Source organism: Colletotrichum godetiae (genome assembly GCF_030913485.1).
Source record: "Colletotrichum godetiae strain CBS 193.32 chromosome Unknown BDP55scaffold_7, whole genome shotgun sequence".
Taxonomy (NCBI): domain Eukaryota; kingdom Fungi; phylum Ascomycota; class Sordariomycetes; order Glomerellales; family Glomerellaceae; genus Colletotrichum; species Colletotrichum godetiae.
In genome coordinates, this window is record NW_026851255.1 from 861,247 (window position 1) to 886,395 (window position 25,149).

At 54.4% G+C, this 25,149-nt stretch overlaps 4 protein-coding genes across 4 annotated transcripts; 3 read left to right on the plus strand and 1 right to left on the minus strand.

The window, feature by feature from the left end:
* Positions 1-3,004: 3,004 nt before the first annotated feature.
* BDP55DRAFT_628475 (uncharacterized protein) lies at positions 3,005-3,424 on the plus strand (the record flags this gene model as incomplete). The annotated part of the gene is made up of 1 exon (XM_060571904.1): positions 3,005-3,424. The coding sequence occupies one exon, from the start codon at positions 3,005-3,007 to the stop codon at positions 3,422-3,424; it is 420 nt and encodes a 139-aa protein (XP_060433635.1).
* An 11,364-nt stretch (positions 3,425-14,788) lies between these two features.
* Positions 14,789-15,366, minus strand: BDP55DRAFT_628476 (uncharacterized protein; the record flags this gene model as incomplete). The annotated part of the gene is made up of 2 exons (XM_060571905.1): positions 14,789-14,920; positions 14,968-15,366. The coding sequence occupies 2 exons, from the start codon at positions 15,364-15,366 to the stop codon at positions 14,789-14,791; spliced, it is 531 nt and encodes a 176-aa protein (XP_060433636.1).
* Positions 15,367-16,622: 1,256 nt separating this feature from the next.
* Positions 16,623-18,175, plus strand: BDP55DRAFT_628477 (uncharacterized protein; the record flags this gene model as incomplete). The annotated part of the gene is made up of 3 exons (XM_060571906.1): positions 16,623-16,722; positions 16,784-17,316; positions 17,495-18,175. The coding sequence occupies 3 exons, from the start codon at positions 16,623-16,625 to the stop codon at positions 18,173-18,175; spliced, it is 1,314 nt and encodes a 437-aa protein (XP_060433637.1).
* Positions 18,176-23,287: 5,112 nt separating this feature from the next.
* BDP55DRAFT_544693 (uncharacterized protein) lies at positions 23,288-25,149 on the plus strand (the record flags this gene model as incomplete). Its single annotated transcript, XM_060568503.1, has 4 exons — positions 23,288-24,013; positions 24,279-24,459; positions 24,710-25,066; positions 25,121-25,149. 4 exons carry the CDS (start codon positions 23,288-23,290, stop codon positions 25,147-25,149), a joined length of 1,293 nt encoding a protein of 430 aa, XP_060433638.1.

Below are 25,149 nucleotides of genomic sequence, written 5' to 3' on the forward strand. Positions count from 1 at the left end.
TCACGAGGAGAGGGGGGAAAGGGAACGGATAGTACGGTACGGAGTACCTAGGCCAGATACCGTGCAAGGTAAGGCAAATCTTACCCATTGAGAAGACAGTCACACCCCCTGCCTCCTCTGTCTCTACAATTCACACAGCTCTCTCCGAGTCGTCGCATCCGATACGCCCTATGCAAGCAGTATCAGATGAGGGAATTGCACGGAGCAGAGAGTAACAGGAAAGAAAAAGCAGATATGGAGACCTTGGGAAAGCAACAAATCAAAGAGAGATCAGCGCTCTTTCCGCACTGCCACCGGGTGTCCTCGGATGGCGTTGAGGAATAAAAGATCTTCGAACCTAGCGCGGCGGGGAAAGGGGAGGGGGCCAAAAACGTAAGTAGGTAGGTAGCAATCCGTAGCCATGTAGATAGGCCGTGAGAGGAAGGGTGGGAGGTAGCAGGGGGAGGAGGAGGGAGCAGTGTATGCATTCGTTGAGCTGTACAGAGTAGAGGGGGCCAAGATGGGAACCCTGTCCTTGGACAGCCCGTCCATTCTCTCTCCCTCTTTCTCTCTCTCTCTCTGTTTTTGGTCACTTCGTTGACCCTACATCACTCCCGCCGCCGTCTCTCATCCGCCGCCCTACCGAAAGAACAGACCACAAGGAAATCAAGACCCGGAACTTGCAAGAGCCTCTTGGACGCTTGTCGGATGGAAACGACGTGGATCTCCACTAGACTGGAGATGCAGCAAGACGGGCTGGCACGAATCATTCAAGTGCGCCACTACATGCGACGCTGGGGGAAATTTGCTTGGGGATTTTCGGGTTAATTACCCAAGATCCCGTGCATTAGGCCGAGAAGGGGATGAAGGGAACGCCACAAAAAGAAAGAGAGAGGAGAGGATGGATACTCGGGGGTGTGTGTGCGTGAGAATGGGTGAGAGTGTGTGTGTCTGGGTCTACCATAGTACAGCCTGGGGTCTGGACAAGTCTTGATACCTCCAATCCACCCTTTCACTTAGAAGGTGTGGTGGGCTCTACCAGTCAACCAGAGGCCGTGTGCCTGAGAAGGCAGGGTTTATCACGTCTCGTTGGTTTTACTGCATTGACAGAGTGGCTTGTCTCCTGTCCGCTGTTGCCGCGTTTGGATGAACGAATGTGCCGTCTCAAAACAGACATGGATGGGTTTCTGCGGGGAGAACAGACATTGAGGGAGGATAGAACTCAGGAGGAGGAGGAGGAGGAGGAGGAGGAGGAGGAGGGTACGGTATTCCAATGTCCTGGACTGAGACGGTACCCAAGAATGGCTTTCTCCTCGAGTCATTCGATCGAGGAGGTCCTGCAGGCTGCTTATGCTGTTGGGAAGGACTCTACCGTGGTTGCGGATAGAGACGCTCCCTCCACATGAGATGTTTGAGGAAGTGGGCTTGGGGGGGAAAAGGCGGAACAAAGAGAAGCAATCCTGAGGCCGGAAGGAGTGGTGAAAGACGCTAATCTATGGTTGGGGGCTGTATCCGTAGGACCGTAGCTCTCTCCATCTTTCATCTTCATCTTTCTCTGTATCCCTCCTCGTCTTCCAGGTGAGCTCGGGCTTCCCGCTGGGGGAAGGGAGTGTGCCAAAGGAAGAGAAGGGAAGGGGGCATTGGTAAGGGGGCAGGAGAGAGGGGGTGCGTTTGGAGACGAACAAGCGTCCGTGTGGGCGTGGGATGCAATACCGAACTTGGTTGACATTGATAGCTCCTCCTGTGCCTGTGCAAATGTGCCCAACTCTTCGTCCAAAGGGCTTCGTTACGGACGTTGTCGAATACGGTGAAAGGGAGAGAGCGCTACGGGTGAGAAAGTTTATTTCGGCGTGATGTCTTAGAGCTGTCATTGTGATTGGACACATAATCGGCAGGGGAGATGAAGGTCCTGCGTGGTCTGAGACCTCTCTTGTGGGTAGATTACGCATACGTATGAGACTCTTCTCTGGGAGCCTGTATCCGGAGGGATGAGTGAAAAGATCGTGGTCGTGGTTGAATACCATACCCACGCGTGCCATGCTTGATTCGTATTCATCCTTGCGTTTGTGCCTCTTGTCTCATGGTGAGTTACTGTTGCATTCAAACCCGGGCAGGGCTCAATTTTTCCTGAACCATTGACTGGCGCGCCAAAATCGCGCTTCCAAGATGTCTAGGCCCGATTAGGCATGATGGCAAGTTTGGACGTGTGGTTGTACTCGTAGTATACACCGACGGACGCCTAGAGTGAACCAGTAGGCATGCACCGCCGCGGCTTCTGGTGAGCGGGAGAGCATCAGCTAGCCTGCCGTAGGTCGCAATGGCGAGAAACAGAGCGAGCCGTCAACCGATGCTGAAGAATCGCTAACTGCTAACTGGATAGAGGCCATGTCGACGTGTGTGGCGCGCTCTGGGCCCAAACTCTGTCGGGGACCTTTGACATTCAGATATGCCTGGTATCCGTACCTTTGCAAGGAAAGAAAAGTCTGTAACTTTGTGGGTGTAAACTTGCAAGCAGGGAGCAGGGGAGTCGGGACACCAATACCAATTCGAATACCAGATGGAACCCGATTCGGCGCGCCTCTTTGGTCCTGCCCTCACTGTCAGTGCCCATATGTCCCGACGTTGAGATGAGGAACATTGCTCACCAGATGTTCCGCGACAAGAGGCTGAGGACAAGGCTTGCGTCATCTTCTCATCTTTGAAAGGGGAAAGCGGAGAGTCGCGAGCTATGTAAAACCCGTCTCGTTCGGTTGAGTTTTGCTTCACCTGCATAAGGTACGCGGCATGGAAGCTTCCCCATTTTCCCCAGAGGGAACACCATGACCGCAGTCTCGGGACACTGTTGTGCGCCTTTTTCTTTTTTGTGTGCCTCGAGCTTCTGCCACAATCCGATGTTTACAGTTTCAAGACTTCTTCCCAAAGAAGGGCGGCTTCAAGACAGAGAAAAGGGAGTGTCCGTCTTACATTCAAGGCTTAGCTTCCCCTCTGCCCCCCCCGTTTGCCCGCTTCGCAGCCGGGTACCTACATGGTGTCGCCGTCCCAACTGAAAGGGTGGACTATTGCCGCACCATGTTACCTCCCATTTGGCGTTATTCTTTGTGCAACTTGGCTTTTGCGCGCGCGAAAGCTCGGAGAAAAGCAAGGCTCCCCAATCGAATTCGCGTACGACCCGGGGCCAGGTGCTTGGGGCTTAGAGAGCGGCGAGACAGCAGCAATAAACAACGTGGTGTCCTGGTCGACGGATGATGTTCACAAGGATCGGCGCAGCCCCGGTCGCGCGAGGCCCACCCGGGAATATGCAACCCAAAACCCCTTTTTCAACGACATTCAAGCGCGAGTCGTGCAATTCGATATCATCACCGCCGCCTTTCGAATAGGCGCAAATCGCGCTTTAGGCCCGGATTTCGTACCAGAGTATCCGTACAATCCATCTGTGATGCTTTGATGACCACCTCAATCGTATTGTCGGTGCAACCTTAGGGTTCCATTGACGGGAAGCGTATCGGCTCTTCTGCTCCGAGATTGCTCCCACGCCGCTGATTATTGCTTGTCCATTGGCACCACGGCAGAGCTGTGCCAGCCACTTCTGCAAGCGCAGGCAGAAGCTGAACCGTAGATGGTATTAACAGGCACCGAGACGACTTGTCAAATGCAGGACTATATCGACAGCTGCTTCTGATGCAAGCCAAATCTGTTCTTGATTGCTAGCACATGGCAAAATGGCCGTCAAACACGCCGGAAATCTCATTGGCTCCAGTCAAGGCCTTTCGAGGCTTTAAGTCCAGGAAACGTTTTCCCGTCCCTCTTCCGCGCGGTGTTTCCCTACGAATGCCAAGCCGGTTGGAGAGAGTGAGATGGAGGAGAACTTACACCAAGAAGATCAAGAACTGTAATCGTGAGAACTGGTCACAACCCGCTAGCCATGGAATGGCTGATGCTCCCTGGTCGTATCACACGCCTGGCTCAAGGGTCGATTGCTGCATCTTCTCTAGCGCATGTACACCATCGGGCTTTTCAGTCGTGTGCTTCTTGTATCGCAACCAGCGAGGGAGTCGGCACCGTTGGGAGCACGTTGGAGCACTCATCCGCCACTATCCATTTCATAGATCGCCGAGGACAAAGGAGATCACCAACTAGTTGGTAGACAGTCGTTGGTGGAGTACGATAGTACCGTTTTTCTCCCCGGGAGCTATAGTAGGGCAATCATTAGTGCTGAGAACCAAACAAGGACAAAGTAGTGGCGTGGGCGAGAGCGTCGCTACTGTAACTTGCTACTATAGTCATGCCGTCGGATATTTGTCGTTCTGTCTTCTTCACCAAGCTGCCTGGGCCCTAGTAGCATCCAGGGCGGCGACGGCGGCTTTTGGATCTCTGTAGTCTGACCAGGCCATTCGGAAGCTGCTGGCCGAACAGGCAGACATCCCAAGTCAATTTCATACTATCCAGCAGCCTCAACGGTTGTACGAGAACCCAAAAGACAGTTGTATGCGGTTTGCCGGCGCATGTCGGGTTGCGGGAGGAATGCGACTGTTAGACTATGGTCTCGCACGGACAACGTTCACTGACAAGACCAACCTGTTGTTGGGATGAGTGACTAGCTTTGTAAACATCCAGGCGGTTTCAACGCCCATCATCTCTGAGCTCGTATCTGATCCAGGTAGCATCTTGTCTGGCCGCCAACGAAAGTTTCGCCACTCAGGGGTTCGGCATCATCTGGATGAAGCATGCGCAGCGAAAGTGGTCGTCACCCTACCAAGGGGAATGTCCATGGACTCGGGCCTAAACAATACATGCCAAAGGAAGCAAGGATGGGCATACTTGAGGCTGTATCATCCGATGTTTCTTCTTGAGTTCGACTCACGGGGGTACAGTTCTTCGCAATAGTACGCGCGGTTTGCAGAAGGAATACTCAAACCAGCCCTTCCAGCACAGGCATTATCGATGCTACTTTGACTGGTGATCCGGGGATGATAAGCATCGCTAGAGAACCATGATTTGCGTTGGCTGGCAGGGTAACCGCAGGACATATTGCCGCTCACATACTCTAGACTCTGTCGAGACTGGGCCCGACCTTGTCAGATATCGGCGAATGCAGATCATCGGCCTTGGGAAAGACGACGATATCTCTTCGCCGGCGAGAACAGGTTTCGTCTGCCCAAGCCCCTATCGTATCTCATTGCTCTGGCCGGGTTGAGAGGTTCGGGGATGTTGAGCTTGGAGAGACTCGTCAACGCAGATTTTTCCGCGAGAGCCATCGGAGTATCCATGTTACGGCCAGAGTTCTGTACGAGTCGACGGTGGAAATGATGAGTTGGCCCGAGTATGACCCCTCTCCGGTTATGGCGGCACAGTAATGAAGTCTTTCCGGGACCCCAAATGGGAGGTTGGCGTGGTGAGGCTCAAGTCGAAGTCCCAATGCGTACCGCAACCACACGACGGTTGGTACCCCGTAGATTTCACTGATTGAGTAGCGGCGCCTATCTAAGCCGACACCAATGCAACTAGGCTGTATGGTGGTTAACCTGCCACGCTTGCTCACGCCAGCCCGCAGCTGGAGCTCATCATGTGCCGTGCGGTCGAACATGAATTGCCGGATTTGATTGGACATGGCTCAAATGCGGATGGCCATGGCACGCAGGATGCGTCTCCAGCACTATTCGGAAGAACCGTCGTACTTGGTTTCTCGGTTGTCCTCCGAACGCTAGACGCAGAAGCATTCCAGCACACTCGGGGATGTGCTTGGTCGGCCGAGATGATTAGTCAGCTTGTCTTGTGCGGTTGTACCGCTGTCTGCGGCACCACGTAACCGATCTTCGATTGATCCTCCATCGGTCTTGGGTTTTCAAGGCTTTTAGCGGAGGCGCCAGTTTCTTCAGTGATCATCATTGCCTGTAGCTCGCTCTTTCGCGCCTAGGGATGGGCGCGTGGAGCATCTTGTGTCGATCAGTGACAGGCAAAATAAGCAGCCGATCGACAGAGCAAGAATCCCTGGCTATGCGTAAGACGAGCGCTCTTCCAAGCCACTGATGAGATGTCGCGAGTCAGGTTCTGCGGTGTTGATGCAGAAGACAATTTGCAGAGGGACCAGTCACAATACGGTGGTGAGGCAGCCGTATTAGCTGGTGAAGAAAGAAACACCGGCCAGGCTGAAGGGGTTCGATGCTCCCTTCGTGTTGTGAGTTCCGCTTCAACGAGAGTTGACTCCCCCAGGTCTTCCCGCGAAACAACGAAGGCTGTTTTCGTGGAAACCTAGAATGTTTCTGGCCGCGCCTCTAGTATAACATACCTCCTCTTTATGGCAGGATCACCAAGTAGGCTCAACCATCGCGGCGAATCGCTGAGCTAGTAAGCGTGGGGAGGTACCTGTAGTGTGCAATTGACGCACACGTCGACTAACAGCTGAAGCGCCTGGTAGCATCTTCTCTGTGTACTGGACGTTTTGCAGCGAAGACAGCACCGATAGCTGCAAGGGAGGGTTAGGTTGTGGGGATGCGGTGCTCGATGGGCCGCTCGCCTAGACCAGGCCGGATAGCGGAAAGGAATCTGCCCCCCTCGTGGAATTCGCGCGATGATACATCATAAAGGTATGGAACTGCAGTGTGCAAGCATGCATCACGAACGAGGCGGATTGGCCCAATGGGGATAGCCGAATGTTGAGGGCTGCCTTACCTGAGAGACTATCGAGTAGGTATCGACGTCTGTCTGTCTGTCTGTCTATCTGGGGTGGACATGTGCGCATCGTGTGTCAAAGTGAGCCCTGTCTGGATCCGTGTAGTGAAGATGATCAGGTAGACCGTACTGTCGATGAACAGCTGAAGCAGTGGATCCGAAGCAGGAGGGCGATCTTCATGTCCATGTGAACCATTGCCAGGAAAATTGGTCCACGGCAACTGAGATGGGAAAATCGACTTTCCCACTGCCGCCGGTCGACTGAGTGTCTTTTCGCCTCCTCGCCTCGTACCTCCACTTGGATTGCTCCGCTGCCGGCCGTGTTTCTCGGAATCTGGCGTGTCCGATCTCAACTGTTCCCGTATGCTCGTACACACGGACGCTGATAGGCGCGGCGTAAGCAGCGGAGCCGTCGTGATAGGTGCCTCAATTTGCTGCAGCCTGGAGCCGGAAGCCCTTTTTTCTCCTTGGAATACTTTCTACTCCATTCCCTTTCCCTCACCCGTAGGGCAGACGTCTCAGCCGTCCGGCTCTAGCGGGTATGCACGGCCTTCCCATGCTCTCCTCTGTGGTCCCTTCACCGCTAACTCGCCCTCCTTCGACCAGAGAGAGAGGCATGTGGGAATGGCTCTGATGGCCTGCTTGTTGTCCACATGCGCATGTCTCCTTGGTCGTGGTCCGGGTACCGCTTTTTGACCATCGTCACTTGCCGCTGTGGATGTGTGATACTCGACCAACTGGCGGCGAGTGAAATAAGCCGTATTCCCAGCATCCAGGTAGCACTCTATCCATGCGCGCTACCTAAGGACATGCAGGTCGTACCGATTGCGATCACAGTGTCAATATCGACCTCTTAGACACTGTCTGCTAAGCCAGCGCAACGCACCCACCCCAATTCGACCAGAGGAATGAAGCATCCTTGTGCGTTGGGGGCTTGAAATTGGCGGCACTCTGCTTGACACCATCGGGTCCTGCCAGGAAGTCGGTGACACCTTCGGGGGGATCTGACCGCTTGGTGGCCTCATGACTTCATCCATCAGGGGTGCCATATGCCATTGTCGCATAATGTCCTTGATGGTCTGGCCTCGCGGAATTTCCAGCAACATGTGAGACGTATCGGCTAGAGCGACTTGTCAACGGGGGATCATTGTCGGCGGTCGAATAGCTCGAAAGAGGCGCCTTTCCGGGTTGGTTCCTGAACCTTGGCAATGATTCCATCATCATTTTAGCGGCACTTGAGGCGTCCGTCCCTTCTGCCCTCGCTGCTCCTGCTGCTGCACAAGCCTCGAAGCGTTGGGAGTCAGGTATCCGTAGTCAGGAACATATGTCCCAGACAAGCCTTGAAACTTGCTTCTTGGCCTCGCTGGAAAGAGTGCTGACACCTGCTCATTGCGGCGATCCATATCCATCAATTGATCCCTTTGGTGTACGGGATCTGTTCTTTCCAGAGCAGCTCTATGCAGACCACGATACCTGACACTTGGCATGCTGCATGGCTCTCCCATTCGAATCGTGGTGGCATTGAGTTCCCATTGGACGAGGCCGTGCACACCTTCCTCCTGTGCTGTGAGATGGGTTCAAACGACCATGATATGTTCGTGAGGATTCGTAACTGACCACACATCGATTCAATGGGGAGAAGACGACCAAGGTCGAATGCTGAAAGATTCCGTGGGCAGTATTCATTCGCCGGTGAATTGTTCGAATCCGAGTAATATCCAAAAGATCCACCCGTATTCGATCGAATTAGCAACCTCTCGTTCTGCAGCCTGAAAGAGGCACAAAGGCGGTGTGAGTAAGACACTTGCCCTGTGTAGACAATGCTGCATGCTGCGAGATTGGTTCCAGCCCCACGAAAAACTCAAAATCCCACCTTTGGCTTGGGCATCAAATGACAGACGCGAATGCCTCCCGAAATGCAAAGAACAGCCGAAAGTGACCCCATTCTAACCATCGGTGGGCCTGTTGGATGGAGAGAAATCCTTGCTGCCGAGGTGTGCTTCCGATATTGGCTGGGAAGTCGTGCGGCGAGGGATCAGAAGAGAGAGAGAGAGAAGAGTCGTACACGGCCAGACAGGGGATGATAAGAAGGGAAATGAGGAGGAAAGCATACGGCAACGACCAAAACTGAAGTCGATTGGAGAACCGCTTCAAGCCTTCAAGTCGCCGCTATCCGCGATAAAGACGCAGAGGTAAATCGCGGTACCACGCGATATTACCTTGCGGCTGTGAGGTTAGCACGATGACAACCTTGTCCAGCTGCCCTTGGTCTGGGGCCATCTCCCGTCTCTTCTGACTACCTTGTATCCCTAGCGACGCTCATAGCGTTCATCAACAGCACCGGAGATGATGATCCAGTACCTTGTTGCCAACACAACTTCCATTGAGTATGTCTGTGGTTGTGCAACATTGTCCACCAAGATATGCGACAGCCCACGATGGCTGACACGGGCTCGTCCAGGCGAGACGGTATGTACATCGAAGGCGCTCATACGATAGTTGCCCAGGGTCAAGCCATTGTTCTATGGCGTAGGTTAGGCGGTAGGACTGTCGTGCTCTGAACGGCATGGTCTGCACATCAGTGGATACTTCCACGTGAGGCAGTATCGGCCAGAGTGCAGACATCGGGGGCGTACAAAGTTTTAGTCTGCACGTGGAGTGCCTCGCTGAGGTGGTATTTGAGCTTGTCAAGGGACGTGCGAGCAGAATCCCAGGCCCATGTGAGGAGGGGTAGACAGGCCCCAAAATCGCAGAGGCTTCGGTGACTGGCTTCTCTCGCCTCGATCCAGGTCTGGTCTAATACTTAACTGTGTGTCGCAGCAGTACTGTACTCGGTTGTCCGCTGGGGCATGACACGAATCCAGCCATGACAGGGCCAAGGTACTCCATAAGCTCAGGGGGTCTTGACTGGCAGCCGTCCAGACAGATTCGACGACGAGAGAAAAAAAAGACCGTCAGTGAGATGGCCAACCAGCAGCAGCCGACATGGATGTTAGCCAAGGGAAGAGGAGTAGGATAGACCTGCGAGTGGCTGTTTTTTCTCAGGTACTGCATACTTCAGGCAATTGGAATCATGGCATGGATAATGCGGTCAGAAACTTTGGGTCTGATGACCTTGTCCTGCTGCTTGTCGTCCCGAGGTATCCGCGCGACCTCGTTCCGACTTCTCGTGTTCCTCTGGGATCCGCGACCCCATATGGGTCTATCCTGTCTGAATGTTGTTTCTGTCGTTCTTCTTTTCTGCATGGACGTACTGCGCATAGCTGAAGGTGAGGGGACCTCTGCTTGCTTTCTCTCTCTCTTCCAGTGGCGCTAATAAAATGCCGGCTATGGGGTTATATCTCACTGGGAAGAGGGTCAAATTATGCGCCGAAATGAAATGGGCGAATGCTGCAAAAAGACGGAAAGAGGTTATTGTCGTCGGGCAAAGCGGTTGACGGCCCTGCTGCGGCTGTCGGCGAGATTACAAGTGATTGTCAAATTCATGATTCGGAGAAACGCATGATTTAGATCGATGCAAAGGATGATGCCGATACCGTAGGTCACGACGGCGACGATTCTGAGCATCGATTGTTTGGACGGCTTAGGGGAGTGTGGCTGTGGGCTGACGGGCGCTTGCCGCTGTCGAGTTTGGTTGTCAGGCGAAATGTACGGATGGATATTTGGTGTGCCGCTTTGACTGGCCGCAGCTCCGGGTTCGGTGACAGTTGAGAGCGTGCGTACACATACCCAGCATCGCCCGCCTAGATGTCAAAAGTTCACATGTTGCATGCTGAAGTGAACTCTGGGCGGCTGTTTTCTTCGTGTATCCGTACACTAGCTTCATGGAGGCTCTTCTTGGGCTTGACTAAAGGGCGGCGTAGCAACTAGTTGTCCCGGAACATTGGGCCGGGCGGCTTGTCGTTGGAACAAACGTGTAAGCTTGTACACATGGCCGCTAACATGTTTGATGGTCATCCCAAGGTTAGATTGGCATTGAACATCCATACTGCGTATGGGCTTGTGTGAACGGATACGGAGTACTCTGTAGGGACGTGGTATGTAGGTGCGAGGTCAAGGGCGACAGAAAACGGCTGTTGGACTGGTTTGGTTTGGTTTGGCTTAGACTGGGTGACTGGTTCCCGTTCCTTCGCGTGGGCGACCAACAAGTTTGGAGAAGAAGCAGACACTGTGCCCCTCCGGGGCATTAACGCTTGTTTAGTCGAATCCCAGCGGGTTGGGTCGCTTGAGATCTGTCGACGCCCTAACCTTCGCGACAGATCACTCTAGCAGCGGGCTGCGTTTCTTGGTGAACCCCCAAACCAGGGTGTCGGGATTTGCCTAGTTCATTCGAGCATAGCCCGTAGATTGGGAATTGGGGGACCTGAGCTTCTTGAGCACGCAGTAGCCCTAAGAAGTACTTTGGCGTCGGTTCCTGGCCTGGCGCTGACGCCGGTGTTTTTGAAGGAGCCGCGGCCACATTGGCATTAACTTAGGCAAGGCTGTCTCGACATGCCTGAACATGGGACGGTCGGTCGGTAGCGCGTAGGTTATGGGTAGAAAAGAGGCTCGAATACTTGGTAAGCTAGCAAGCTCGCAGGGGAGGCAACATCGACGACGGTGACAACGGCGGCAATTGCGCTGTGATGATATTGTGAATTTGTGAAGCATTCAATTGCGTGCAGGACCGGGGGTATTCAAATTCTATCGGACGCCGACCGACTCGGCCGTGAAGTGAGCGGTGAGAGGTGTGATTTGAGCGTGAGCATGAGAATCCTAGCGACCGGGGAGGGGGGGATGGTTTCGAAGTCGAAAGGCGGGCATGCATTCGTACATGCATTCGTAGACGATGATTTAGACATGGAAGACAGGCAGGGCGCAGGCATTGTAGCGGTAGGTGGCGGTTAAGTTGTTGATTCGCAAGCAGGGACATGACAGACTGAGGTGCTGAGGTGCCCACGGTGCCGTGGCATGCCTGGCCCGGTGAGGTGCATCCCGTAATAGAAGGACTCGCGGAGGATGGATGTTCCATTGGGCGAGTGGCGAAGCGGGCGACAAGAGGCGGGCACGGCGGGAAAGAGGGATCCATGATCCAACATCCAGGTCAAGAACAACGGGATGCAAAATGTCACTCCGGGATTTCCCCGAGGTCCCGCCACTGGAAGGTCCAGCGCAGCTTCGAAGACAAATAGAAGGAATCGTGAAGACGACCGTGAGCACTCCTTCCCCGCTGGTACACAAGTCGCTGGTACACAAGTTAAACCCGGGAAAGAGGATAATGCCCGTGGTTCGCATCTGTACTTGCCTTTTTTGCTATTGTTAACCGTTTGCATAAGGTACTTGTATGGGAGTTGCTACGATGGGACAGTCCATCTGTGGTGATGGTTCCGAACTAAAAGGTACCTACCTTCCAGATTATGTGAGAAACTACTCGAGTTAGAAGGCACGGAGGATACCACTTTTGTGACGTGAGGTGTCTCTGCGCCAAAGTGGTTGTGTTGTGCAGGCGAGTGGCAGGAACGCACCGAAGTTGAAGGTGCCTGCCGTGCCTGCTTCGTAAAAGGCGAGGTGCCCTGGTACAGAGGTAGGACCGAGGAAGGTACGAATGGCTAAGGTAAAGTAGCCACAACATGTTGATTTGGTCCAATCAGACGTGGACGGCTGCATGCCCGTGGAAGTGCACCTCACCTTGATTCAGGTTCCTACCTCTGAGAGAGCTCACCGAGAGAAGATGCCGGGCAGGCTGCGAGGGCACTGGGCAGGCGCGACCGCTTCCCAGCGGCCACTTCCGGCCGAGACCGTGCCACGGTCCTCCGTCCACCTTCACCGTCACCGTTGCCATCGTTGTTACTCGACACAAGTGCCAGCAGTCGCTTCTAGCCCTTTCTCACATTAAGGTACCGAGTATGGATGCCTCCTTGTCCAAAGTTCCACTTCAACTTTGGATGACCGCACTTTTGTTTTCATTCCACCGAGGCATGTGTAATTGATATGTGCCATTGTCACTGCCCAGTGTCCGCCTCCTCCGATTCTCGACTCCGCATGCGTCTTCTGGGTATCTTGGAAGGCATCTTCGGTATGGAGTCGCGGAGTACCCACTTCCCACCACTTTGCAGTGCAAATTAGCCTGGACGGAAAGGTAGTGTACTTGCGATTGTCGAATACCTACCCAGTCGTCGCCGCCGCAGTCAGACAGGGTCGCAGGCTGTCACAATTAAGCGAGGGGTAGCCAGGAGGGAAAGGGAACATGCCCTCACATCACATCCCCTGCTCTCTACACAAGTCGCTTGGGATTTTGGGAAGCCTCCAAGGGTCTCCCGGTGCTCCAGCCCTCTGGAAATTCTCTGAAGCAAGGAGAAGGGAACTAGTGGGCTACCGGCCTTACAAACAGGGCAGGGGAAGCAGCACACTGTGGTGATTGACATGGTGGAGAGGGGAGTTGAAGGTGGAGGGGAAAAGGAGAGGGGGGACATGGTAGGTCCATCATCCATGGATGGGATGCAGGGCAAGCTGGATGCTGCAGCTGCTTGCAAGGAACTCAACGAAGGTTGCCTAGAGGGCTGGACCACCCCTCCTCATCTTTACCCCCCAATTGCCCCCCCTTTTACCTTGACTTCAGTGCTTCACTGACTGAGAGCTTGACCAGGACACCAGTACGAAGTACGGATACAGAAAACCTCGAATCTGGTCGTCCTCAAACCCTGGCATATGAGCCCCCCCCCAGTCTCGCGTTTGGCTCGGTATTCCTGGTAAATCCGCCCCCGGCAGATCTCAGCTGCGACAATGTTGACGTGGAGGGGTGGCCCGTTCGTCCGTCGTCCCTCGCCCGGCCTCGAGGTGCCCGATGACAGGGGGATAGACAAGCGAAGGGAAAATCCCATTTCCAATATCGAAGCAGCGGATGCCGCTAGCTGCTTTTCCAGTTAGCACGAAACAGCCCTCATCCCCGAGGCTATTTTTCCAAGCGAGTTCTGACCCTCTGCTCTCCAGGAAACCCACCCTTCACGAAATGGAAGCCAACAGGGTGTCGATTGTCGATTGTCGAATCTCCGGCTTCCCAAGGACCTCATCGCAATGATTTGTGATGCCTTATCACTATCAACACGCGGTATCCGCACGGGTTCTCTGTATCCATACCGAGTATCTCTGCCCAGATGGTGCACAGGAGCCCCATCGTAGATCGAGCTTCGCCGCGAAGGGAGTGACGGTTTGTCGACGGATTTCGGCAAATCGATCGGAATTCCGCCCTCATGTCAAGAAGCATACCTCCCGAGATCGTTCCAAGATCGCAAAGATGACATGAGCTTTCGCGTCCGCACTGAGAGGCGTGGATAGATTGGCTTCATCAGGCTAGCAGTGTCCAGCCGTCATCTCAAGAGCTGCCGCTATTGCGACTGTCCATACGTTCAACCATCACTCACTTCCTCGACTGCGTCGCGTCGCGTCTCGCTCGCTCGCCCCTGGCGGATGGGAAGCTCGAGACAGGATGAGCCAGCCTCAGCGTTCGCGTCTGCACCAGCACCAGCGCACCTCTAGGCCCTAGCTTGGGGATTCGTTTGACAAGTCGAACTTGCGGGGAAAACGCTAAGATAGCCCCCGAGCCACTGGTGGGTGACAGGGACAAGCTCGACATCAGACACTTTGTGTCAGGAGACAAGTGCCGTCTCAAGCAATAGGACTTACTTACAAAGTTACAACCTATATCATTTCTGGGGAATTCTTCTCCAGACTCCAGAGTGAGTATCAAGGCGAGACGATTAATTTCGTGTGATAGATGGAATCTTGCGGGTAACATCCATCACCGTTTCTTGGTGGCGCACTTCGTCAGCTCAAGGGGGGGGGGGGGCTGGCTCACACAACGTCCGCTGATCAACGAGAATTTTACATCGCATATACGGCGGTGGCTTCTTCTGCTACAGTCCGAGCCCCTCGTTTTCAACCTAGTCATCCACCAAGCCGTTGGAAACGTCCGATATTCCGTCCTCGAGGCTTGACCTCTATCGGGACGGGAGGTGAGGAAACCAAAGAATAAGTTGCGCTTTCGTCCCATCAGCAGTTATTCTTGTCGCAGCCCCGTATAGAGACGCAGCTCAGAAAACGACCTATTGGTCTCCACACCAGTTGACAGATCAAGTGTAGGAAACCGCCGAACCCCTAAACATCATAGTCTTGGAGTGATCGCCAGACCAGAAAGTTTAGACCACCGTTTGATCCTAAGCCCTGGACCGGCGCGCCAAAATAATCTTTGCGACGCGACCGAGGCACCAGCAAGATCCTCGATGACTATACAAACCTATAGAACTTTATCGAAGTGGAATGCTGCAAGCTGCTACGTCGTACCTCATGGGGAAACGCACAGGATCGCACAGCACATATACAGGTGGAATCACCGCGCAGAAACGGAGCAAAGTCTGTATGAATAGTAAGGCAGCTGTACAATAGACCGGGCCAGGAGATACCGTCAAATGGCCGCCGGTGCCAAAGGCAGGTGAGGAGAAGGGAGGGGATGTCGGTTCTCGTTTCGTCGCTGCCCACAGACCACAGGCCACAATCCACAGCCCACCCGAATCCACTCGTTTGTAATTCGTAGCACAATATCTGTCGCGGGCGGAGAATATTTTGGTAGCAGAGCCCCGTCACGGGCGCCGGGGCTAGTGTTGTGTTCAAGGCGCCGGGCTCAGAAGTCCCCGAGGCGTCTATGCTGTTTTCGTCCATCTGGATCGATTCCAGCGCAAGCATTCCCTCAACTCCGCCCGAGTCAGGGTCCCACACTCGCGGAGTCTAGATCGCGGGCACCACACGGCAAGTCCCTCTTCAATGTCCCCCCCCTTGGCCGGCACCATGAAAGACGGCCTTTGCTTTCTTTGTTCTCTGTCCGTCGGAAGAGGACACGGACAAGTTACAGGCAACCGGCTGCTCCTTGCCCGATGCAGTCGAGTCTCTTTCGCAATGGTCATTCCTCAGCTGCCGTGCCGAGACGGGCCCGGCGTTCGCGATGACGGATCCGACAATGCACAATGGTACCGGCAGATGGCAGTATTCATACAGCTTCCTTGAACTAGTTCCTGGCCATGGTCGGCGAACATGTACTCCGTATGCACGATTCACAAATGAGGTACCCCACGTAACTAGGCTCCCATCTGCGACTTGGGACCTCTACGAAGTGCTCGGTAGGGTCTGGTTGTCTGGGTCGCTGGGACGGGTGCATCTCGTCGGGGTTGGGTTTTGGTGATTCGGATGTCCAATTTTGCAGGTGCTGGCGGTGTTTCTGTACTATGACCGCAGTAGATGCCAATGCAACCGTAACTGAGCATCTCGACGATCGACAAGGGATTCAAGCTGAGTGGCCAGTGGTAGATGGAAAAGTCGGCACATCAGCCCCCCTCCCAAGCCCCTCTCAAGCCCTCAAAGCCAAGGCGAGGCAAAGTGCAGGGGAGGGGGGGCATCAATCTTCACCTTGCATCACTCGACCTGGTTCGTCGCGACGCCGATGGCATGGGGGAAAAAATTGAAGGGTAAAAAAAATGTGAGAGAGAAGGAGGTGGATCCGGCCACGGACTCCTTCCCAGTTCCCACCCACTTCATCATTCATCAGGCTAGCGCAGAGAAATGGCGCAGATCTCTGTTCTCTGGGGCCTAGGCTCTTGGTACCCACTTTGGGTCCATAGCAGAAGGAAAGACCCCACTATCTCGCGTTCCTACCTTCACTCATCGCAGACCCCAGCATCCATGCCCCGTTCCCAAGTTCCAGTGGAAGTCCCCCCCCAAGTCCAAAGAGCAAAGCCAAGCACCAACCTGAAGTCGACATATCCCTCTTTTCGCGACTCTGCATCTCACGAGACCTCGCAACTCTGCGTCTTGCGGTGGGAACAGATGTTCATATACAAGCCCCACATACTAATATACCTCTCTCCGCGAATACCCACTCTGGGCCGCCGCCGGGCCACCTGCCTTACCTACCGCAACACACACCAGATCCGACATTCCCACCTCACATGCTTGTCGCCGGGGTAGATGGTCCTTTTTTTTTTTTTGCCCTTCCTCTTGGCTTCCAATTCTCTGTTACTTTGCACCAGATGTTCGATGCCATTGGAGGTGAGTGAAGTGGATGCTCGAGAATCTTTGTTTTGCAGCTCGTCAGCTCACGTAGACACAGGGACCGCCGATTATTCATCACGATCCACGACCGTATCCGTAGACGAACACAGGCACTCAGTCCCACTTGTCGGTATTTCCCTCGCGCTCAGCTGTTTGTCTGCATTTCAATTCCCGGTACGGTGTGCCACAGCACGAGCGAGCAGGCCACGCAGGCCACGCCGCACCAAAAGACCGTCAGCGGCTGCTCCCAGAACCCAATGTCAGGGAACCCCAAACCAGCCGTGGGCACCCCAATGCACACCACACACACCACAGGGCCACAGAGTCCACAATGCCACAAAGACCACGTCCACGACCAGGGGAAAGGAAAAATTTCAACCCACGGTGCCGCTTCTCTCAGCTCCGCGGCCGCGGTCTTCCGGCCCTGGACCTTGCTTGCTGATGCCTCGACCTGCCCTGATCTCCTCTTACCAGATACTCGACTTTCAGCTTGAGCGCTGTTTGCTCGGTACCGAGGCACACGTTACCTCCAATTGCGCACGCCGTACGGAGTACAGACTACAGAGTACGCCTGCGGCATACCTGCCAAAGGTACGTCGATCCGTACGGTCTTGCACACCTACGACAAACCGCACGCTCATTTCAGCCCGCGCTCCCGTTCCGCGACGCGGCTGTCAGTCTCCTATTCTGGCTCTATCTCCTTGTTCCCCATCCATGTATGATGTGCCGTATGGTGTGCCTACCTAGTACTGTACCTACACTTACCAAGCTCTGTAGCGAGAACCTTACCCGCTGCCCTTTTCTAATCTCTACTACGTACTGTGTAGGTTGCCTATGCAAGACCCAGGCTCAGCAGCCGTCGTCGAATTATCTTCCTGGCGCTATCTGTACGCATGATCAAGATCAACGCATCCTGGAGCTCCTGCGGACTGTCGATTCGATGTGTACCGCAGCCAATGCCCTCACCGTTTTCTCCTACGCTTGCCTGTACGAGAATACAAGACACAAGAGGGAATACTCGTTGTGCGCCCAGGCATGCTTCCAGGAGCAATGGCATTGCGCAGGTTTTGGCCTTGCTCGATTTCATGGCCAAGACCATGCCCAAGCCTTGGAATTGGCCTTCTACACAGTAGAGGGAGTGCCACGCATCCGGAGGTGCTGGAGCAGGTCGTGCAGCATCCAGCTCGGCATGTCGTCGTGTTCTGGAGACTGGCTGTGCCGTACCGTGGACAGCATGTCTTGGGAGTGCGGGCGGATGTCATGTCAGCCAGTCAGATGGCTTGCCACGCCCTTCACCGGCCACACCCCCCTTTCGCCGCCACAGCTATTTGATTCCCATCCGCTGGGAACCTCGACCGCAAAACCCCCAAAGGTTGAGCAGGGAACAAGGGCTTTCGAGTCTCATGGTTGGGGCCTGCTCGCTGGCTGCCACGCTCTCGTGGCTCACTGAGTTTCTGCTTCCTCAACTGCGGCGGTTGACAGTCCGCTACCACTACGCGGCTTTGCTCGCTGGCCAGGACTGCACAACCACGACCACAGCCTCTAGTATTAACCAGCCCTTTCGTGTGCAAGGAAATATTGCACAGCAATACGGTAATGACTGCGTAGGTACAGAGTGCGGAGCACTCACATACTTAAAAAAGACTAGGATCAGGCCCGAATGCGTTCTCTATCCTCGGCCCCAATAGACCATCCGGCACCACCCATCTTGTTCCCTTCTGTCCAAGCATTTGGTGTGGCGTCGTGGAAGGGGAGGGGCGGTCTCAACTATCATTCCTCCATTGAGAAATGGAAATCCAAATACCAGTAAAATCCACACACCAACCGCTGCATCACGGAATAAGTCATCGTCGACCCATACACACACAGCATCCTGGAACAGCCCTCGAGTGCTCGGTGAGTACGGAGTACAGAAGACAGTACGTTACGCTTGGTACATTGCTCTCTGACCAGGCATTTGCCCATGATCTAACTCTTAGGTTCTTTGTTTGTATGTTTCTCCTCAACCCCTGCTCGCGAGTCAAGACGGCGGATCCGGCACCGGGCAGCTGCAATAGCTCTCGGGAAGGGGTCCCGATCTTTAGGTCTAGGTAGCGACCAAGCTGGGCGCAAAGAAAAGAAGCTTTTCGCGCTTTTCCAGTGGAATCCTTTAATCAACTACGTTGGGTAGCCTCCGTCGCGCTGAGAACCGGGAACAACACCGAATGCCATTGTGCGATTCTGATAGTCATTGACATGAATCGAACGCCTAAAGTCGACGCCTCGGAACAGTCTACGAACCATCGGTCACGGGAGCCCAGTCAGGCATCTTTCGCATCAAGTCTTGGGTTTTCGGTTTTCGACGGGCCACACCCTGGGCTCGGCATCTCGTCAATTCCAGGTCGGATACGGATAATATCATTATTATATAACATTTCTCATCCCTTCTTTGATGGCCGATAAGCATTACGTGCATAGAATTCCAAGGGCATTAGCAAATTTCCCGGCACCTGCGAGCATCCCAGGAGGATTGGAGTACTCCGTACCAAAGTTAATAAGACGACGAGCAAAATGAGTCCATGGAAGGCGCACGTTCCAGCCAGTTCAACGGCAGACAGCTTCATCGAGCCCGTGGACGAGCAATCGTGGGTGAACAACATCAATCTGACACGCGACGCGGCAAGTAATCTCTAGGCTGTTGCTAATAATCTAGAGTCATTTGGAGTCTAGTCTCCAGAGTCCAGAGTCTAGACAAGAAAGGAGTTTGGTCATTTCATTGATTCAATCGTTTCACCCGTTGCGGTCGAGTTGAGCGGTCGTCCAATGGAAGATGAGGATATGAGAAAACTGGGTGAGGATCAAGGTGCTGACCAAGAAAACGCGAAGCAAGCAGTGAAAGAAGAAGCGACGCCATACGCACAGCCAAGGTCTCAAGTCATTCAGTCAAGCCACCGTACTTTTGGCTAGTCCCGGCATCCAGAAAGCGGCGTCGCCAAGCTAAGGGATCCTCAGCTAGTGACTTAGTGCGCAAAGGACATGCGTGCCCAAGATGGTTTAGCTGTGAAGGGCACTCTCATTATCCCCCATTATCAGCATCATCATCATCATCATCATCACTCACTACTACCACCACCACCACCATTATTCATCTCCTGTACCCGGTATCCGTAGCGTAGCGTTGCCAGCGCCCGCGCCGGCACCAATGTTCAGACACTGCAGTCAAAGGCCTCGGAGAAGCACCTGCCATCTGCCAGCTCATATGACGGCCAGCCACCTTTCGTAGATGCTTGGTGTTTCCCATGCGTACGGAGTACGTTCTGCTGTCCAATTCCAGTATGTCTATGAGGAGGAGGGGGGGAGGGGCAGGAAGGCACGCACTCCATGCTCTCTCCCTACCCTACCGCAGAAAGAATTGGAAGCCAACAGTACGTAGTTACGTGCCGAGGGACGCTTTTACTACGGTACCTTCCTGAGTACGGATACAGCCAGGATGCTTTTAGCAGTAAGGAAAGTTCCCAGGAAGGCACGAGATGCATACCCCTGCAAAGCGAGCTCTGAACCTCACCCTCACCTTTTACCTCACCCCCCGGTCCCCGACGCAAGCAGCCCTGTGGTAGTCAGAGAGGAAGCACATGGAAGATTGTCACCCGCCGCCTATCTACTTTGGGAAGACGTTTTCAGTCACCAAACTTTTGTATCAGGGGTGTCGGTACGTACCGACTTCTACACCGTGTCCCCGGGACCGTAGTCACTCATTCACACCCACCTTCACAGGGCGCGTACTCCTCCCATCTTTCCACGGCCGCAGTCACCTATCAACTCACATACCTCGAAGACGAGGGACGACGACGACTGACTGACGACGACATGACTGACGACTACTTGCGTCTGTACCTCGGAGGGTACGTACCTTTTACTCTCCTCTTCCTTCTGAGTAGTCCCTACTCCTCACTGGCTCACTCACGCCTTTCCTTCCCTCTATCTGTACGGATACTTGGGTATTTGCAAAAGAAAAAGGGAGTGGAAAAGTAGTTACGGAGACGGGGAAATCCAGAGTATGGTTCAAAGTAGACTGAGAGGGCAAAAAAAGAGTGCTCCCCCCTCCCCTCCTATTTCTTGATCGGCTCCTCCTCTTTTGGGTGTGTGGTTTTCCTTGACCATCTTGTGCCAAATCATCAATCACTGCTCGCACTCCCCCGGACTCGGTCGTCTGCCCAGTCACATTTCGGACCAGTCTCGTCGTCAATCTTCCATTTCCTATCCTAAAATTGTTGCTGCCCTGACTGCTCAGTCTGAGGTGCCTCCCTAATACTTCCGCACTCCGTAGATAGAGCTACCTTACCACTTGGACAAGGTACAGAGTAAAGGTAGCCAGCCCCTCTGGACCTCTGCTCTGGCCTCTGGGTTGTGTTGTAGTATACTCCGTACTCCGTAAGCATTGCCAATTGGGCAGGGCAGGCCGCAAGCCGCAAGAGCAACAACCTGGGAAAAGGCAACCACAACTTGAGCCTGGAGGTGTCAATCCGTACTTCGTACCGGGTCTTCACCCTTCCACCTCATCCATCACCTTCACAACTTCACCCCCTTCACCCTTCATCCTTCCACTCTCTCTCCAACCCATCCTTGCCCACCGCACTCACAGGCCCGTCGACGCGTCTCCACCCTGCTGCAAATCAGCCCTCGCGCTGACCCGTCACTCAGGCGTTCCATTATTTCCTCTCCTACAAGCTTACCCCATTCTCCCTATCCCTCTTCCGTCGCAAGTATTAAATTCGTCTTCCTCCCGGGAACGGCGCTAAGATCGAACTCCCCTCGTCATAAACCTTCATTGGGTTTACCCCCTTACCCCCTTCCCTTAGCTTCGCCTTCCCCTTTCACATTTCCCACACACTGGTGCTTCACCGAGCTGAGCGAGAAGGAGAAAGAGAGAAAGAAAGACCCAGACGCGCCAGAAGATCTGAGAGACAGAGAGAGAGAGACTCGACAAGAAAAATTTTACCCCATCTTCCTTCATCTCGCTCTTTCTTTCATCTCACCACACAACCACAAACACACTACCTACCTACACGCTTCGCCCGCGCTACTTCTCTTTCCTCTAGCACCACGAGAAAACCGCACTACGCAAGACGCACGCACATACGCACGCACGCTCTTTGCTTCCAGCATTCGGCAGCGGCAGCGGCAGCCTGAGCACGTACCTCACACACGTCGACGTCGTCAAGTCGAGTAAAGTCGGAAAGACCAGAGGAAGGAGAATCCACCCTCCGCCACCACTCGTGCCCACCAGCCCACTCACCCACCCACATTGCCTTCCAGTTTCCGTACTGGGCTTTCTTTCGTACCAGGCCAAGGTCAACCACGCCCCCCTACCGCACGAGCATCGAAGCATCAGCACCCACCACCACCCAGCTAGCTACCTACCGTACATCCGGTCTACGGAGTATTCGCACACCTCTCACCCGACACTACCTCAACCCCAGCTTGTCGAAAGCTGTGCTGGCTGTACTCCGTACCTTAGCAGTCTACCAGATTCTCTCGCTGTTGCTGCGTGTGAGTGCTGCACCAACCAACGCATCACCCAACTCATCACCACCACCCTCCGCACTGCAGCACGGCGCTCAGTCTCTTCTTCTGCATTGCAGCACCTGCATCCCACAGTCTCCTGCATCCCGCAAGCCAGATCAGACAAGAGTCAGTTGCATTCTCGGGACTCCCATCTGCCATCTCGTCAAGTCAGGTCCCGACCTCTACACCAGGCCAAATCCAGACACACGCCAACCCCGATCAAAGAAGACGCACACCCTACGCTATACGCAAAGAGGAACCCTTCGACATCCCATCCTCCTCATCAACCCCACCCAACCTTTGGCCTCCTCCCTCTCCTCGGTGTACGGAGTACCTACCCTCTCATACGCCTACGGCACTGTTCGCCGCCTTTGGTCCAGGTTCCAAACACACACCCAGCTCGTGGACCTGCCCACCCCTGTCCTATCTCCGATCCAGACGCTAAGGACTCGCTCGGCCTGAACTCAAGCGGAGAGCCCAGCCCAGCCATTACCTACTTAGCGCACTATTTTAGTGTCGCTCTCCCCAGGCAATACCGTCAACCTCTTCTCAGCCAGAGGAAAGAAAAAAAAAGAGGCGTCCTTTCCGTGATCTGGCAAAGACAACGCTATCCTTGCCACTTTGAGAGATCCTCGCTCAGGGCCGTGGCTAGCGACTTTGTTGTCATCACATCCCCATTTAACCATAAACCCGAGCCCTTGGGTGGCCCGCGCTATCTTGGCCACCATCTTTATACACCATCGTCGCGCCGCCTCAAGTCTCACTTCACTCCCGGCATCAGTCGTCTACTACTACTACTTCTTCCATTATCCTTCTTTTCATTCTTCAAGTGTAAGCCCAACTCGCTACCGCTACTTGAAAGACCGCTTCTTGAGCCATCCCATCGACCGCTCTTGCATCCGGAAGAAAAGAAAAGGAACCGCCTACCACGAACCTGCGAACCACCTACCCGTTGGCTTGAGAACTAAGGACTCTCCGGCCATTCTTTGCGACCCAAGACGTTCCTCTGAACTGTAGCATGTTCTTGGTCCCAACGCAACACCAGTTCGTTGACAACCACGCATCACTGCTCTCTTCAGGCTCGCCACAGCTTGGAGGTTCCCGCCCAGAAGCCGCTGCCATCAGCTCGCTCCTGACCTCACTCAGCACCTCTATGGAACGCAGTGCTACCGAGTACTCGCAGTCAGGTTTGCCTTCGCCTTACCCAAGCAACTGCGGCGACACCCGTTCTGAAGGTTCATCTGCAGATCACGCATCTGCTGCGCAATACGCGACCCAACAAGAGGTTCGCCCAAGCAACTACTCTACCTCAGCGACGCCCACCTCCGAGTACAGCGTCTACCCGCCTTCCGCGCGGTCAGGATCCTTCCCTGAACACATTCAGCGATCATACCATCCTGCTAGCAACCACAACGGTGGCAGCGGAGGCATGGCGCAACAAGCAAGCAGTCCGTCTTTGTCCCAGCAAGATGGTCGTAACCATCAGGTCTCTCTGGCCAAGTCTGACCACGATGTACCCATAGATCCGTCGATAGCGGCGCCGAGTCCTACCTACGCGTACGGCCAGCACTCTCCCTACGGTCCCCCTCCGGGAGACATGTCGCACTCCTACCAGCATCCCGCCTACCAACCCCGTCCCGATTGGACCGGCTACGGCCAACACAGCGCCGGTCCCCTGACTCCCGCAAGTCACGTTTTCCCGCCCACACCGAGCTCTGCCCCTCCCCAGGGACGACCCAGCCAGGTAAGTGAAGCTAGCAGACGATGATTTTTCAAGTGTGCCAGCGCGTCAGGGAAGGTTCGCGCTGCCCAAGGGACTCTTTTTACGGCAACTCATCCGAGCAGTGCCATGCGCTGCAGAATCTGTGAGGCAACCGTTCAAAGAGGAGGGGGCTCTAGAACTAACTTGGCAGCACGGCCGTTGACGCACAATCGGAGGCTGGCACACGCGCATATTTCTCGTCCATTGAAGGAACTAGCGTGTACTGACGTAACAGTTTGGCAACCAGGTTTACTCTTTCGTCCCGATCCCCGGTGCCCAGCAGCACAAGCGACCCCGTCGACGATATGAGGAGATCGAGCGCATGTACAAGTGTGGCTGGAATGGCTGCGAGAAGGCCTACGGTACATTGAACCATCTGAACGCACACGTCACAATGCAGTCTCATGGACAAAAGAGAACACCCGAAGGTACGTGGTTGCAGCACAATTGCAATTCTGAGTGGTCGCTGGTTGCGGGTTTTATCGAAAATCACGGTCGCGTTTGCGTTGCCAAGCGGTACGTGGGACTAGCGTCGTACATCCCGCGATTTAGCGAGCCGTGATTTTTAGCTTGTTTGACCCAGCGCCATGCACATGGCTTAGTCTCCGCGACAAACTTGCGAGAATCGCGCCAAGGCAATTATGTCGCATTGCATGGAGGCTAACATTTGAGCAACAGAGTTCAAGGAAATCCGCAAGGAATGGAAGCAACGCAAGAAGGAGGAGGAAGCGGCTCGCAAGGCCGAGGACGAACGTCAGCGTCAAGCTGCGGCCGCTGCACAGGCCGCGGCCCAGAATGGTTCAGGTGATCCTCAATCTGCACCTGACGGTTCATCGTCGGCATCTGCGTACGCGACCGGCCGCCAGGTCCAGTTGCCGCCCATCGGATATCAGCCTTCGCAGTACCCTGCGCCCCCATCCGCTGGGGGTGTTGCGCAGCAGCCTCTTCCCGAGTACAACGGCTCCCACATGTACTCGGCCAACTACCAACCTCAGTCTCCCTACGGCCAACCGAACCAGAGCATGTATAACTCACGTGAGTATCAAATTTCTTGGACAAATGACCTCGGCGAACTAACTGTATAGGCAGATAACGGTGCTCAGGCTTCAAGCCACTGA